At 42.2% G+C, this 15483-nt stretch overlaps 1 protein-coding gene across 1 annotated transcript in view; it reads left to right on the forward strand.

The window, feature by feature from the left end:
• The window catches only part of PLXND1 (plexin D1), a 352004-nt gene extending 337856 nt beyond the window's left edge, over positions 1-14148 (forward strand). Inside the window, exons 35-36 of the mRNA XM_069643445.1 lie at positions 231-305; positions 12266-14148. Of these exons, the coding sequence (XP_069499546.1) occupies positions 231-305; positions 12266-12382 (192 nt within the window). The 3' untranslated portion in view covers positions 12383-14148. The remainder of the gene's footprint in view (positions 1-230; positions 306-12265) is intronic.
• The last annotated feature ends 1335 nt before the right edge of the window (positions 14149-15483 follow it).

Here is a 15483-nt window from a genome sequence, read left to right on the forward strand (position 1 = left end):
ATCTTGCACAAATACACAACCTTCCGTTATAACACCCCAGATATTCTCAAGGTGGGATTGGGGTTCGATGGATGATCAGGATGGGTCATCAGCCTATCCTTATGCTAAGGAATTACACTCTGCCCCTTAATAGCTCCTCAGTACTTTCAAAACAAGATTCTTCTTCGTATCATTTAATTCGTAGTTAGACTCTTGATATAATTTGTGTTTCGTCTTCCTTTTCTCTCTAGAATTACCGAAATGAGTTTAACACCAAAGTTGCCATGGCTGGGGTTTACAGATATGCCAAGAAATATCGCAATCAGGTAATGATTATTCGTTTTTCCTCTGTGTCATTCAGACCACAAATTCACATTGGCAAGGCAACTTTATCCAGCAATATTAATTTGAAGGAATGTTTGTGTCTGTGTCATCACCCAGATGTTCCCTACTTGACTGGAAGCACATCTTCCAGATATTATATGCTTGGGCAAAGATCAATATTCCAGATGTTGCTTGACCAAGCTGTGGGCAACTGCTTATTTTACAGATCAGAACCAAAGTTTCTAGTCCAGATGTTATATATCAGAACTCCAATCCCCATTTCAGATGTATAGAGATGAACCCATGTTCCATTCCAGATGTTGCAGCGGACCCAAGAATATGTGCATATTCCATATGATAGACCTCTCCAGATGTTACAGAAATGTCATATGTTGACAGTCATTTAGCAAGCTAGCTAAACCTATAATGGAAATACAGTAAGTGAGAGCGTTCGGGCAAATTGCTAAACCCGATGGCAACACCCTGTTGCTGTTGTAAGGGACCCCAAAGCTACTTCCTAAATGGCCCCACCAATATGAAAGAGCGGTAACACCAGGCTGCCAACTGTCAGAAGCAGTAAAATGAGCATAAGGGAATTTAATGTCTCACAACCTTAACTAAAATTCCAAAAGAGGACACAGTGAACCCTTTGTTGCCCGCTCTCTTTTGAAGATCCAACTAAAAAACAGTAAAGGAACCAGGAATCTAGGTACTCGTTGGAGGTCTTGATCTCATCCACAAGAAGCACGAGACTTCACTCTGATATACTTTCCATAGCACTTTCATAGGAACGGTCTCCTCCAAATATTATAACTGGGTCCACCCTTTATCCGGCAGTGGCAAGATCTGCACAGCCTTGAGGTGTGTATCGAGATCCACATTAAAATGCTTGACAATATCAATGGATGAAGGATTGGCCTTAGTCACAGCTGTTAGGCTCAATTGGGGCGGGGGGGCATTGGAAAGAAAACTACATAAAGAACAGCAATAATGGTTAAATTGGCCTTGTGACAATTCTACCGTGCAAGTGCAGACAAACATGGTACGTGAGAGGGAGAAGTGCTGGAAGGGGTGCCCAGAAAAGGGGGGATGAGCAAGTGCTGGGAGTGGGGGGGGGGACAGCCAGTACCTAGGGAAAGAGGGGGAAGGGAGGGTAAGGGTGATGGGCATGGTGGACCTGGTTGGGCTAGTCCAGGGGAAAAGTGGCCGAGGGCAAGTGCAGGGAGGGGATGCTGAGAAGAATGGTGGGGGGGGTGGAGGGTAGTCTGGCCCTGTAAGATTCAGTAGGGATCAGGCCCCAGTCACAGTGGCAGCTGGGCATTAGCAGGGGAGAGGGAAGAAGCAGAGAAAAGGAAGGTTCTGAGAAGTTTCTGGAACTTAGGAAGATCCGGCTCAAGTCTGAGGGGTGCAGGGAGGGTGTTCCAGAGGGAGGAACCTGCTGAGGTAAGTGATCTACCTCCCACTCTCTGCATGGAGAAACGTTTGACCAGCAGGGAGTTTGAGCCGGAGAACTGCGGCGGGAGGTATTTGGAGCGGGAAAGCTTTATGTAGAGAGGTCCCATGCCCCAGACAGCCTTGTGGAGGATGCAACAGGTCTTGAATTTGATCCTTGCAGTCACCGGGAGTCAGTTGAGAGAATTTAGGGCTGGAGAACTGTGCTCCCTGGGCTTCAGGCCAAGGAGAAGTCGTGCAGATTGAGGAAGAGCCTGTTGCAGTAGTCCAGCCTAGAGAGAACCAAGGCTCTGGAGACAATGAGCTTCTGGAAGAAAGCGAGGAAAGGTATAATGCCTTTGAGGAGATGGAGCTGAAAGTTGGACTTCTTGCAAAGGTCCACGATGTGTGGTGAGAGAGAGGCGTCAAAGATAACCCAAAGGTTTTTTGTCATAAACGGCATGTCTACTTATAGACCCAAACAAAAAAAACTCACTTTCTTTATACAAAAGGACTACTTTGCTTATAGAATACTACCCCTCATAGCCACAAACATCTCTCTGACAAAAAAAAAACTGCTGGCACTTATTGTACCCGTCAGATAGCACAGTGAGTTTAGCGCTCGTTTCCGACATCTTTGCGTAGCCTGCTGACACAGTTTCGAATCCCCCTACACATTCTTGTTTATTCCATATGTATATCTCAATTAATTTTATAAGCAATAAGTGATTAACTGCAGTATTCTAAAGACATTAGGTGCTAGGATCTTGTTAGAAAATGAATGGAGAGCATCGAAACATGAGTTGACCAATTTGTTATAAAGATTTAAATCTGCATTAGGGATGGAGAATACGTGTGTCAATTGTTTGAAGGGAAGAATAACATTTGTTGAATAAATCTAATGCCCTTTCATAGCCAGGATCTTCTATGAAAGGTTCTATTGTTTATGACAATGTTTTTGTTGTGCCAGAGCAGGGGGGGGGGTTTTATTGTGAGGAAAAAGATAAGCTTTCATGGCAGAAACAGAGGCTTTAATGGGGTCTGGTAGGGCCATGGAGGTAAAATTAGATAGATAAATGAGATCAGCTGGGCTGTACGGATTAACCAAATGTTTCTCTAACTGAAACCAAGATGGGGTGTCTGAAATATAAGAATTAAACCAATATCGAGACTGTTTAAGAAGGAATGCAGAGTGATACAATTTGAAGTCCGGAAACCTGACCCCACCCATGTCATATGGAGCTTTTAATTTGGCAACCACAATCCTTTTGCATTTACCAGTATCCCAGAGGAAGTTATGTAAGAAGAATAGATATGTTTGTAAAAGGAAAGGGTTAGTGGGACTGGAAGGCGGTAATATAGGATAATAGGGGAGAGCATCATGTTGATTGGGCCAAGCCGGCCCCACCATGAGAGATAAAGAGGGAACCACCTAGAGGTAAGGCCTCTAAGTTTGTCCAACAGTATTTGTGTATTAATTTTAATAGTGTCCTGAATTGTGGGCGCAAAACTAATACCGAGATATTTGATAGAGTCCTTGAACCATTTCAAACCAAAAATATCTAAGTCATATTTAAGACAGAAGGAGTTCAGGGGTAGAATTTCAGATTTGTCTTTGTTGAGTTTGTAACCAGAAACTAGGCTGAATTGATGGATCGTGTTGAGCAAATGGGGAAGATGGAGTTTAGGGTTTTTGATTAGAATGAGGACAGCATCAACATAAGCCGCAATCTTGTAATGTGATAGGCCTCCAGGAATACCTGGTATATTTCTGTCAGACCTAATAAGCTCAAGTAAAGGTTCTAAAGAGAGAATGTATAAGATAGGGGGAGAGGGCAACCTTGACTTGTGCCTCTTAATAATGGAAAGAAAGTTGAGGATTGGCCGTTGATGTTGATAGATGATTTAGGACAGGAGTAAAGAAGTTTAACGAGCGGGATGAATTTTTCACCACAACCGTGCCAGTGTAGGGATTGGAACATGAAGTCCCAATTGACATGGTCAAAAGCTTTTTGTGCTTCAAGTGCAATGGCCCCATATCCTTGTTTATCTTTTTTATCTTTAGGCACAATGTGAAGAGCATCAATTAATAATCTCGCATTTGAGGAGATGTTACGTCCTTTCACATATCCAACTTGATCAGACTTAATCAAAGCTGGGAGGGAAGATTCAATTTTGTTAGCGAGAATTTTAGCAAAGAATTTACTTTCCACATTGATGAGGGATATGGGGCGTTAGTTATTAGGGCATGTGGGGTCTTTGTCTGGTTTGGGAAATAATATGAACAGGGCTTCAGAAAATGACCCACAAGAGGACTTCTGAGAAATAAAGTAGGAAAATAGTGATTTGAGTTTAGGAGTAAGGCAATGTGGTAGGGTATTAAAAAATTCAGCAGAGAGACCGTCTGGACCCGAGGATTTGACCCTCCCCAAACCCTTGATAGTGTGTGTAATCTCAGAGAGCGTAATCAAATTATCTAAATGAGGTCAATTTGAGGATAAGACGATCTATTAATTTTGTTGAGGAAAGACTTAATATTCTCAGTAAGAACAGGAGTATCGGCAGTATATCGATATTCATAAAACATTTTGTAACAGTTCAGAATGTCTTTTGGATGATTGTGCAGAGTACCAGATGCATCTTTAATATGTGATATATAAAACCTTTCCTTTTTAATTTTCAGATATGAGGCAAGTGACTGGAAGTTTGATATATCTTGGTTTTATATTTGAGTATGGTGCCAGCATCCAAATTAGTGAGCTCATTGTTGGTTTGGAAGCGTCGGGCCATAACCAGACAGATTTATAGTGTTGTGGTCTTGATAATACTGTTGCTCTGCAGATGTCAGCTTAGAGTATAAATCATCAAGGTGTTGTTTACGTAATTTCTTAACCTTACCAGAATATGCCATAATGTGACCTCTGAGTGGTGTCCCAATTGTTCACGATGGAGGGGTCTTCATCATGATTTTCAGCATAAAATTGAGTAGGAAAGATTGGACAGATAAAACAAATTGCTGGTCCTGTAATAAATAATTATTGAATTTCCAACGAGAAGAAGGTCTACTGATATCCTCAAAATTGAAGGAGGTACTGACCGGGGTGTGGTCAGAGATAATAATGTTGGAGATGGTAGAGTCAACAATGGTGCATGTTAGAGTTTTGGAAGAGAAGATGTAGACTAAGCGGGATAGTGTGTTGTGTGGAGGTGAATGAAATGAGTAATCGAGTTGTGTGGGATGCGACAGCCTCCAAGAGTCAATTAGGCCAGTTTCAGAGAGACAACCCAGAAAGGATTTGTGAGATTTGGTGGTTTTGAATACACAAGTAGATTTCCTATCCAAAAACGGGTCAATGGTCTGATTAACATCCCTACACATAATTAGGTTGGCAAAGTTATTTTTGAGAATCGTTTTTTTAACAGATACCCAGAACTCGGGATCGGGTTGGGTAGGTCCATAAATGTTCAGAATCGAAACTTGTATGGAGTCAATTAGGGGCTTAACCCACACCCAACGTCCTTCAGTGTCCACATCACTGTCCAATATTTTAAATGATAATTTTTTACTAAGCAGTATAGCAACACCATTCTTTTTGGCAACAGCAGGGCTAGTAACAACCTCCTTGACCCAAAGGGATTTAAGTTTCATAGCTTCTTTACTAGATAAATGTGTTTCTTGTAAGCATGCCCCAGATCGTTTAAATTTATTAAGATGACAAAGAATCTTACATCTTTTGATAGGGTTGTTAGAGACCTTGCTGTTCGAAGTAATGCATTTAAAAATCATTCACGTGAATAAGTGTTGTTTAAGACATAATATGAAACCAAGATAGGAGAAAAAAGAAAAATGTTCCCCAAGGAGAGAAGATTCTCAAGATCAACCCATTCAATAAATATGAGGATGTAAATCGAATTCCAAAAACCAGGGGGTAGACACAAGGAATCAGGGGAAGGGATAGGAGGTCTGATAAAAACAACTGTGCATACTGAAGTGTACAAGAAGGAAGAAGCAGAGGATTAGATAAAACAAGAACCTCAGCATATGAGAATATGGGATAAGAAGGGAAATCAGACCAGGGTGTAGGGATAAAAAAAGGAGCAAAATGTAGAAGTGGCAGGTGACACCTGCAGGGCTGTCAAAAGGAAAAAGACGGCACACAGCGGAAGAATGGAACTATACCAGCAACCATCTCACCGAAGTTAAGGCAAAAAGATAATCACGGCGTTAAAGGAAGTTCAATGAACTGGCAATACGGAGAAAGAAAGGAATGAAAGAAAAAACAAATGTTCCAGAAGATTTAGATGGATTCGCAGGAGAGGATGTGTCCATACTTTCAATTTTGATGGATCGTATGAAGGCCTTCAAGTCAGCTGGATCATTGAACATGACAGAACCACCATTATGTGTGACTTTGAAGCAGCTTGGATGATGCAAACCATATCGAATATTGAGTTGCATCAGTGCCGGACAAAGAGATAAGATTTCTTTCCTACGAAGTGCAGTACTTTTTGCGACATCCCGAGAGATATATAATTTGCTTCCATGCCAAATAAGAGATTTTATTTCCTTAACAGATGACATATTAAGTTGAATCTGAGTGAATTCGAGTAGATAGAACATGATTGTTCTTGAAGGAGTAGGAGATGAAACAGAGGCTCTTAGTTGACCAACACGATGAGCTTGCTGTATGTTGAGTGGGGTGTCAGCGGGTAAGTGAAGAATGGCAGGTAGTAGTTTTTCCAAGAAAGCAACTGAGTCAGATCACTCGCAACCCTCAGGCAGGCCTGATATTTGAAGATTGCTGCATCTACTCCTGTTTTCTAAGTCTTCATTATGTTTCTGGAGGTCTTTGGTAGATTTTTCCAGCAGAACCACCCTGGAAGATATGTCTTCCACCAGATCGACCCGTCTCTCCACTTCTGCCATTCGATCTTCGAAGCCCTTCCACATATCGCCTAATTGTTGCAGCTTTTGGTTCGTAGTCTCAATGAAGGGCTGAAATGCCCTGATTTCTGACATGATAGCTTCTATAGCAGGATTAAGATGCTAAGCGGTGGAGGCGAGTCGCTTTTGGGTCTTTTTAAGTTGGCTGAGGAGAGATTGGGGTCCTTTATTGCAGGTGTGGTTTTTGTTGTTTTTGTTGGCAGCCACAGTTGCTTTAATATCAGATGAGACCGGTGACACAGACGTGAACAATCCGAATATTTGGAGCCAATCAAAAGGTTTAAGGAGGAATTCAGGAGATTCCAAATGTGTTAGCTGATGATGATAATAGCACCTTGAACCGTTACAGGGCTTGGGAGTGCAGAGGATTATCAGTATTACAAAGATAAACCCTGTGTTGCAGTGTGTTAACTTATTCGACCTTCCCTTTATCAAAGGACAGCACACGTTATTTGTTCAGACGGCTATTCAGCCAATGCAGAGTTCGCCAACATAGGTGACTAAACTAATGAACGTTCGGTGTTGTGGTAAGAGTCATTGAAAAGGTTTGATATATTGCTGTCCACAGAGACGAAGAGGAGCAGCCTTTTTTGCACTTCACCATATAATAATAAATTAGGAAGGCAGTTTAACTAATATAGAGTTCGGTGCAAATGGTATTGAAAACCAAGGGAAAAGATGTCTCCTGCTATTGCAGCGCTCTTACCATTAATTATATCGCGTGCAACACCTCAGCGCCCCGTGAGGTAATTCAATTCTCCTCCAACAGCAGTGCAAATGAAAAAGCAACACGGAGATAAACGAAAAGCCAATAATTTAAATGCACTTCAGGAAGAAGTCTGCTGGTGGCGTTGTAATATGGGAGGTGCAGTGTGGGCCGGAGCCGGGACGTCACAGAGGGAGGGACGCAGAGGGTTACCAAATGAGAGGCAGTCACACCGAAGAGCCGCAGGTGTTCCGATGGCGTCGTTCTGCGCGGCGAGTGTGAGAAGAGAGGAACGATGTCGCTCTTCTCGACCGCAGGCAGCAGGACATTCAATGTTTGAGTCTTCTTCATAAGACTCAAACATTGTTTTGTCAGTGACGAAATGTAAAATTTAGATACGCCATTACAAGTTTTTTTTATAAAACATTGTAAAGAAAATAACACCCTCTCTTAACAGAAAAGCAGACCCTTCCTATGTGGCCTGTACCACTATCACTCCCTCTTTTCTCACCTATTGAGTTCAAAGTTTCTAAACAAATTACTTTCTATTTGATAATGAAAACAAGGACCTGAAAATAATGTACAGTATGCATACTTGGATCCGTTTGATAGTTAGCAAACGTCTTACAATATTGCAGAAAATGTTGGACAGCCAGAGAGGGTGGCGAGCAGCTCACACATACACAACAGATCCAATCTGGAGACAAGTGGCCATGCCCTGGAGTCTATGTTTTCAATACAAGGTCAAAGCAGAGCTCCCAGGAGACTGAGCTCTGTGGGAACACAACCTGCCCATTTATGCTTGAGGTGGGAACATGTTTCAAGCTCCCAAAGATCCAACAATGTGTTCTCAAAATATTCCAAACATTTGACACGAGAAGTTGGGAGGAATTGCCCATTTCTAAATGCTTCCCAAATAAAGGCAAGCAGTCGTCCCCTTAGCTACGTGGCGTCGCCTTGGGTAGGTGAACGTTGATGGACAGCTCAGAGGAAGGACGTGGGATGATATGAAAACAGTATCCACCCATTTTGCCGCATCCAACTGGCCACATTTATGAGTGGGACATTTTAGTGGTACATAGAGGTAAAGGGGTGGTGAAATAGAGTGGGAAGGTGAGGGTAAGGAGCAGTAGAATGAAGGATATGGTGGCCTGGCACACCATAAACAATGCAATCTGCTGAAATATCAAAGGCAGCCAGATCCCAGGAAAACATGGTCATGCTGTAATACCTTTAATAAAGAAACAGTCACACACAGGCATGGTTAGCTACACTTCATGTTGCACAGCAGGAGGTGGGTGTGAACACCTATGATGGCAGCTTTCCAAGGCCTCTGGTCTTAGAGATGGACAATCTTCAGTTCTGACCTTGACAGGTATGGTTAATCACAAAGTCTAAGTCCAACCATGGCCTTCGAGTAAAGAGTTCATCTGATGGCGCCCTCGGGCTATCGCAGGATCTCTATTTGCTCTACTGCGGGTTATTGTCTCCTGCAAATAGCATGGCAAGGCGCGAAGACCCCTCTGAACCGGATACCGCTCCCAATGCTGCAAAGAACCCCAATGCTATGTACACGCCCTGGGTCAAAGAGCCTAATATTACAGATGGGACCCTCCATTTGGGATGACAGGTGGTCTTCAGAGTGGTTAAGCCCTCAGAATTGCAAAAAAAAGGACCTTGGCTATGAAGCCAGCAGTGTGGGCTGCACTCCAAACATCCACAGAAGTGGTTTATAATTCTTTGAAATGTTCAATAATTAGAAACTCAATTCTTCCAATGATATCTTAATTTATTTGGTAATTGTATTCATAAATGATTATTCTTTCACATTTTCTGCGCAGATGCGTGATAGGGCCAATGCATTTTATTTCGGACATATGTGTCCATCAGGGCCTGCTAGACCCGCTAATTAGGTCAGACTATTGCAATTCATTGTCCAAACAGAGTCAACATTACATCTAAAACAGTAATTCGCAATCAACGATATAGTTCAATGATACAGTTCCAATCTGTGACATCCCAGAAGCAAATTATGAAAATCCACAAAAGTCATAAATTAACATCAACATACATTGCGCATGTACAACTTATTTGTACAACATATTTGCCTACTCAAATAGTAAGTAAACAGATTGCGCAGCAGCAATAATTCAACGTGATGTGATAATACGTCCGTCATACGGAATTTTGATCAAAGGAGATGGAACGAAAAAACAAAAAAAGGAAAAGAAACTGTAAAAATCGGTAAGATTCAACGAGTAACGGAAAAGCATCATAATAGAATGCTAACTGACCGGCTGGCGCTGTTAAGTGCTTAATAATGACTGTAAACATGAACAGAACAGCGTATTATTAATTGGTTACTCAAACAGTACTAAAAGGGGAGAAAGGAAATTCATACGTGAATCCTTACCATTTCAGAACCCTGTATTCTCACACTGAAATTCAGTGCACAGTAACGCCATTACTCAAATTCAAAATGTAGTTCTTCTGAAATTGTAGAACCCGTTTTAGTGTGCATGCGCATCAACTATACAGTCTAATGTCCATGACGATAAAAATGTGGATCCTTACCAGTTGTGTAAACTGTGTGCTGGCGAAGAGAATCACTTACAGTAGTTCTGCGTTTCACACGTGTGAATTTTCCGGGGTTGCGGCGGCTGTGCAGAAAAACGACTGCTATTATTCTCCATTGTACTCATCGATATCTATGTTGGCCGTGTGTCTATAATGAAACACAGAGCAAAACTGATGGCTTACCTCAAATGGTCACTGGAAGACCAATGTATGAATGGTAACTAAGTGTGTGAATAAATACATGTTCTACAATGTTTCTAGGACAACCTTGTGCTGATCACTGTGCACATTTTAGTAACTTCTGCAGAATGTGTAGCTCGAAATCGCACGCAAACCAATTCTGTTTAAATGTTGAGAAGTACACAGATCATTTGCCACGTTTCATTTGCTTGTTTACCAAGGTTAGCGTAAGGAACCAATATTTATCAAAAGCTTATTACAAATCAATATGATTATCGTGTACGTTGGTAACCAGTAATTCTCTCTAAGACCAGAGAGAGAAGTTATAAAAGAGGAGAGAAAGGGTAAGGAACATTCATGTGTGAAATGGTTCTTCAACAGGCCCTATAATAGAGTTATGTTTTCAAATTACTGTTTTCAAATCTGTATACACCTCTCAGTCATGTAATCTAGAAATGTATAAAACCATCCCTAAAGGTTGCGAGTATATTGTACCATCAGTATGTCAAATGCTGGTAATCAGCAATCCTTAATAAAGACATATAGAAATATAAAATAGTTTTGTTATCTGAATCAAAAATGAAATCAAAAGAAAAGGGTTAAAAAAACCTTTAATGTGTAGAATAGTAATTCACAACACATTACAATGACGCTATGGTGTCCAATTGCAGTTGTGAAAACTCATATACACCTCTCAGTCATGTAATGCGGTGATACATATTTGCCATAAAGAAGGGACACTCAATATTTGTATATCCATCTGCCTTGATTGGTCAGTCGTCGTGTAGTGCAAGTATATATTGCTCCGAGATGGAGGAGCAAATTCAGGAAACCACTGGGATCTGCTGTGGATGTCATGTAGTTCTTACGTGTAAGCTACCCTCAAAAGTGTGATCTATTCATGTTTGTTGTTCTCATCACTAGTAGATACAAAAAATCATAAGAAGCAATTCAAATCCGATTCCTCGTTAATTCCCCCTGGAGAGAGGGCATCTAGTCTTTCTATCCAATAAGCCAGACATTGAGCCCTTTTTTCTTAGCATTGGCATGATGGCCTTCAGTGCCAGTAATTTCCAATATTTGGAATCTCAATTGGGACACTGTATGTCCTTTTTCCACAAAATGTCTGTCCACCGCTGAAGCTTGGTTGGTATTCCTAATGCGGGATTTATGTACATTAATTTGAAGTCTTGCCTTCCTTGCAGTTTCTCCAACGTAATATATCCCACACGGACATTTGATGCTGTAGATAATGTTCTCTGTGGAACATGTGGCATGATACTTGAGTTTGATTTTGTCACCTGTTCTAGAGTGTGACACTGTGGACCCCTTAATTACATTATTACATTTGCCACATGTAAGGCAGGGATATGTTCCTGGATGCCTGTCTGGGCGTTTACTTGCTTTTCGACCTTTGGTGTTGACTAACATATTTCTAAGGTTATTACTTTTTTGATAAGCAAACACCGGTGGTTGAGGGAAAAGGTCATTGGTTCTTTCAGTGCTACTTAGAATACTCCAATGGTTTACTATGCTTTGCTTGATTGATCTGCTCTGTGTTGAATATTTTGAGACAAATACAAGATCAGGGCTTTCTTGTTTGGGTGTATTCCCCAAAAGGTTATCACGATCCTTGTTAGTTTTAGATGATGCTCTTTGTAAATCCTCATCCGGGTATCCCCGATGGCGAAGCTTCTCTTGTAATGTAGCACGATGTTCCTCACATTCATATGGGTCACTCACTATCCATTTGACTCTGAGCATTTGTCCATAGGGCAGATTCCTCAGAATATTCCGGGAATGGAAACTCATCCTATGAAGCCAATTGTTCCTATTGGTATTGGCATCAACATTAGTGTTGGCACAGAAAGAATCAGCACTTGGGTCTGCAGGAGGGTTTCCTAGTTTGTCTCCAGTGGCAGCTCCCAATATCAAAATAATGTTTCATTAGTGAATAACAAAGTCTGAGAGCAATGGCGAAGAAAGTTGTATTCAGCTGTATTTAGCTTTGTGTTTGCATTGTGTTCTTTGCAAGTGTGCACACTGACTCAATGATGTGGGTTGCTACTTCTCTTGTTGTCCAAGTCTCCACTCACTTGACGCTATTTTGTTTCCTCCAACAGATTGTGACTGCCTTGGAGGCGAATCCGACAACAAAGCGAACTCAGCTCCAGTATAAATTTGAGCAAGTGATTGCACTCATGGAGGACAATATCTACGAAAGCTACAGCGAAGCTTAAGGGCCAGGCCACCATTGACTCGACCGGGGTGGGCGTCCCATTGAAACAGTGCACTGCGTGGATTATGATGAAGTGTCCTTAAAAGTATATATTTTTATTGTGTAATATATATATGTATATATATATATGCAAGTATTGCATACACGTCTATGACGTGGACCGTGGCCAGCCGAGTTGTGTGGGACCATCACTCCCGATCTCAAGACTTCCCTCCCTGGAAACCTCTATTTATTTCCTTTCTTCTGCCTGCACCAGAGACCTGGCCTCATCAGGACCTCCACTGGCTTCATTGTATAGCTGTTGACGACACCCAAGTATCTACGCCTTGTCCTAAACTCGGGAAGGCAGCCATCGAGGGAGATGAGAGCCCTGAACTTGACAAACACAAGGTTGATGCGGGCATCAGAAACCTGGACGCTGTGGAGAGCTTCGAGGAACTGTGCATGCTCTCAAGCAATGACATGGGGTGTGCAGCACCCCCCCTTTATCTGGACATTGGCCTTTCTTAAGACAAGGACGAGTTCTATATGCTGGGCCGTCTGTTCCAGACGCCTTACTCTACACAGAGCCAAGACATGTTGACGCCTTAATCTACACAGAGCCAAGACATGTTCGTGGGGAACATCTCATGAAGGCCTCTGTGTCCATGTTTACATGCAGAAACTCAGTCTGGAATCAACCGTGGACCAAAGACTACATATAAAACACAGGAAGCACTTCACGGCCCTGCAGAAATCTGCCTACTCTATTTAAGTGTTGAAGAAAAATATATTTTCAGTTGCTTGGCTGAAAGGTGTTTCCTGTTCTTAATTGCACATTATGTTATCTATCCGCCATACATGTGATTGTGTGCGTTTTTGTTAGGTTTTGATAGCATAGAGTCGAGAAAGGGAAAACGCAAGTCTTCCTATCAGAACCCCAGCAACATCCGTGCAGGCTTCACATTCAAGTCTCCTTAAGCTTTGTGGAAGGGTTCCGCAATGCAGATGTTCTGGACTACAGTATCCATCAGCCCTAACCAGCATAGTCAATGTGAAATGATCGTGGGAGCTGTAGTCAAAAACATCTGGGTTGCAGACACCTGTAGAATGGACCCCCTCTGCTTCTGCTCTTTCTGGTCGGGTGCCCGTTTTGTAGAGACGTAACCAGTAAATCCTTTTTCGTACTTGTTGGTGTGTATTATGGATTTCAATCACTGAGGACACTACAAAATGAGTTGCCCAGACTAAGATCCTTAACACCAATCAATCAGGGGCGTTGCTAGGGGGGGGGGGCTAAGGGGGCTATAGCCCCTGATCTTTTGGTTGTAGCCCCGGATAGAATCTCAGGAGCTACAGCCAAAAGACTAGCTAGCCCCCAGTCCCAACAGTTCCGACAGCAGCGTAGCCCCGGGTCTTTTCCAGACCTAGCAACTCCCCTTTGGGGGATTGGGGGGGGGCATAGGGTGAATCCCACTTTACAGGTAACTCAATGCAAATTATGAGTGGAACTAGTTTCCCACCGTGACAAGCCATGGCTTGCCTATGACCAAAGTCTTTCTTCTATCTCTGTTTAGTTGGGTGAGGGGGAAATGTTCTACCATTGCCTGCTAGATTCCTGTGGTGATGATGAAGCAGAATTTAGAACGCCCTGGGAGCCACGTAACATAATGGCATCTTGCACCACCACACCTGTGAGATTTAATTGTGTCAGAGACACTTGGAAATAGGTCATAAACTCTGCACTTTCAAAATCATGTTTTTAAGAATAAAATAAATATAAAAGAATGGACAGTTTTCATTGGGTTTCATCACGTGACCGCTTCCCACACACACATGCCTATTAAGAAGTAGCCTATTAGACAATGCTATCGACTAATGGTAAATCAGGAATATTAATAACTTTAGAACAGCCATTATGACGACGATTTTCTTCCCCAATTCTATATAAAAGGACGTTTTTGTTTGGGTAAATTTCATGGAATGCTTCTTTCAATGTTTTGAATATTTCACAGCTAGGAGCACCTAGTGCCTTCTGTTCTCTTAGCAGCAAAGCCATGGAGAATCTACTGATTACATATAGAGTGCACTTACACCATTCCCATTGTGAGCTCTGCTATTAACATCATATTAATATACCTCCCTCCAGTTCTCAGTGGTTTGAGAAGGGCCCGCCCCCGCGGTTCGGAACCAAAAACCTTTAGTGGTTTCTGGGTCCTTAGTTTGGGGGAGTTGTAGTGTGTGCAAATATTAGGAAAATAGTGGTTTACTTGGTTTCTGCCTTTTATAGTTAGGAATCAATCAGAAGGAGTTGGGCTCGGAAAGTTAAACCAACCATCTATAGAAACACAATAGGCCACACCCCCTTCCTGTCTTACTTTCCATACTTCCAGGTGTGGCCAATGCTAAGCGCTGCCCCATCTTGTTTTCAGAGGAATTCCTGGGAGACAGGGAGCGTGCACGGTGCTCCACGAACACCATTTTGCCTGTTTGCCTCTTTTTTCATGGTGAAGTCTCCTAAGATTCTAGAAAAGAGAATCAACTTTATATGGCAAGAAAATGCGGATTTTAATTTACAGTTAAATAAAGGGGTGGGCTGAACGTGCCTATGCTGTATCAAATAAGGTCATCTCTGACGGTAGGATGAAATACGTTAACACCCCACACATTAAAACACAAGCTGATCCCAAGTTATCCATCTGGTCGCAAGCACCTGGCAAAGCCTGGAGGTAAAGCAGAAAAAACACCCAGGCAAAGATACAGTGAGTCGTTTCACTTGCAGTGGGAATGGTACCCATCACGAAGTAGTCATGGAAGTGTGTAACGATGTCTATCTATAGCACAAACTGAATTACTGATTTGGCAAATCGGAGGTTGACAAAGAAGGGCAACCAGAGTTCATTGTTCATCTTTGCAAGGTTCCCACGGGTGTGGCAGTCAGGGTTCTTCACCTGGGGCCCTACAAGCAATCACTGACAGGCTGCGTGAACTTTCTTTTTGCAGGAGGGGATGTTTATTTATTTTTACATTTGTAAAGCACACTAAACCCATGTAGTTGCGAGACACAGAAGAGATCAGAGAGAGACAGTTGACCCCTTCACAGGGACAAGTACATCTATCGCT

The sequence above is a fragment of the Ambystoma mexicanum genome, chromosome 2p (assembly GCF_040938575.1).
Source record: "Ambystoma mexicanum isolate Mex_15411 chromosome 2p, UKY_AmexF1_1, whole genome shotgun sequence".
In the NCBI taxonomy this organism is placed as follows: Eukaryota; Metazoa; Chordata; class Amphibia; order Caudata; family Ambystomatidae; genus Ambystoma; species Ambystoma mexicanum.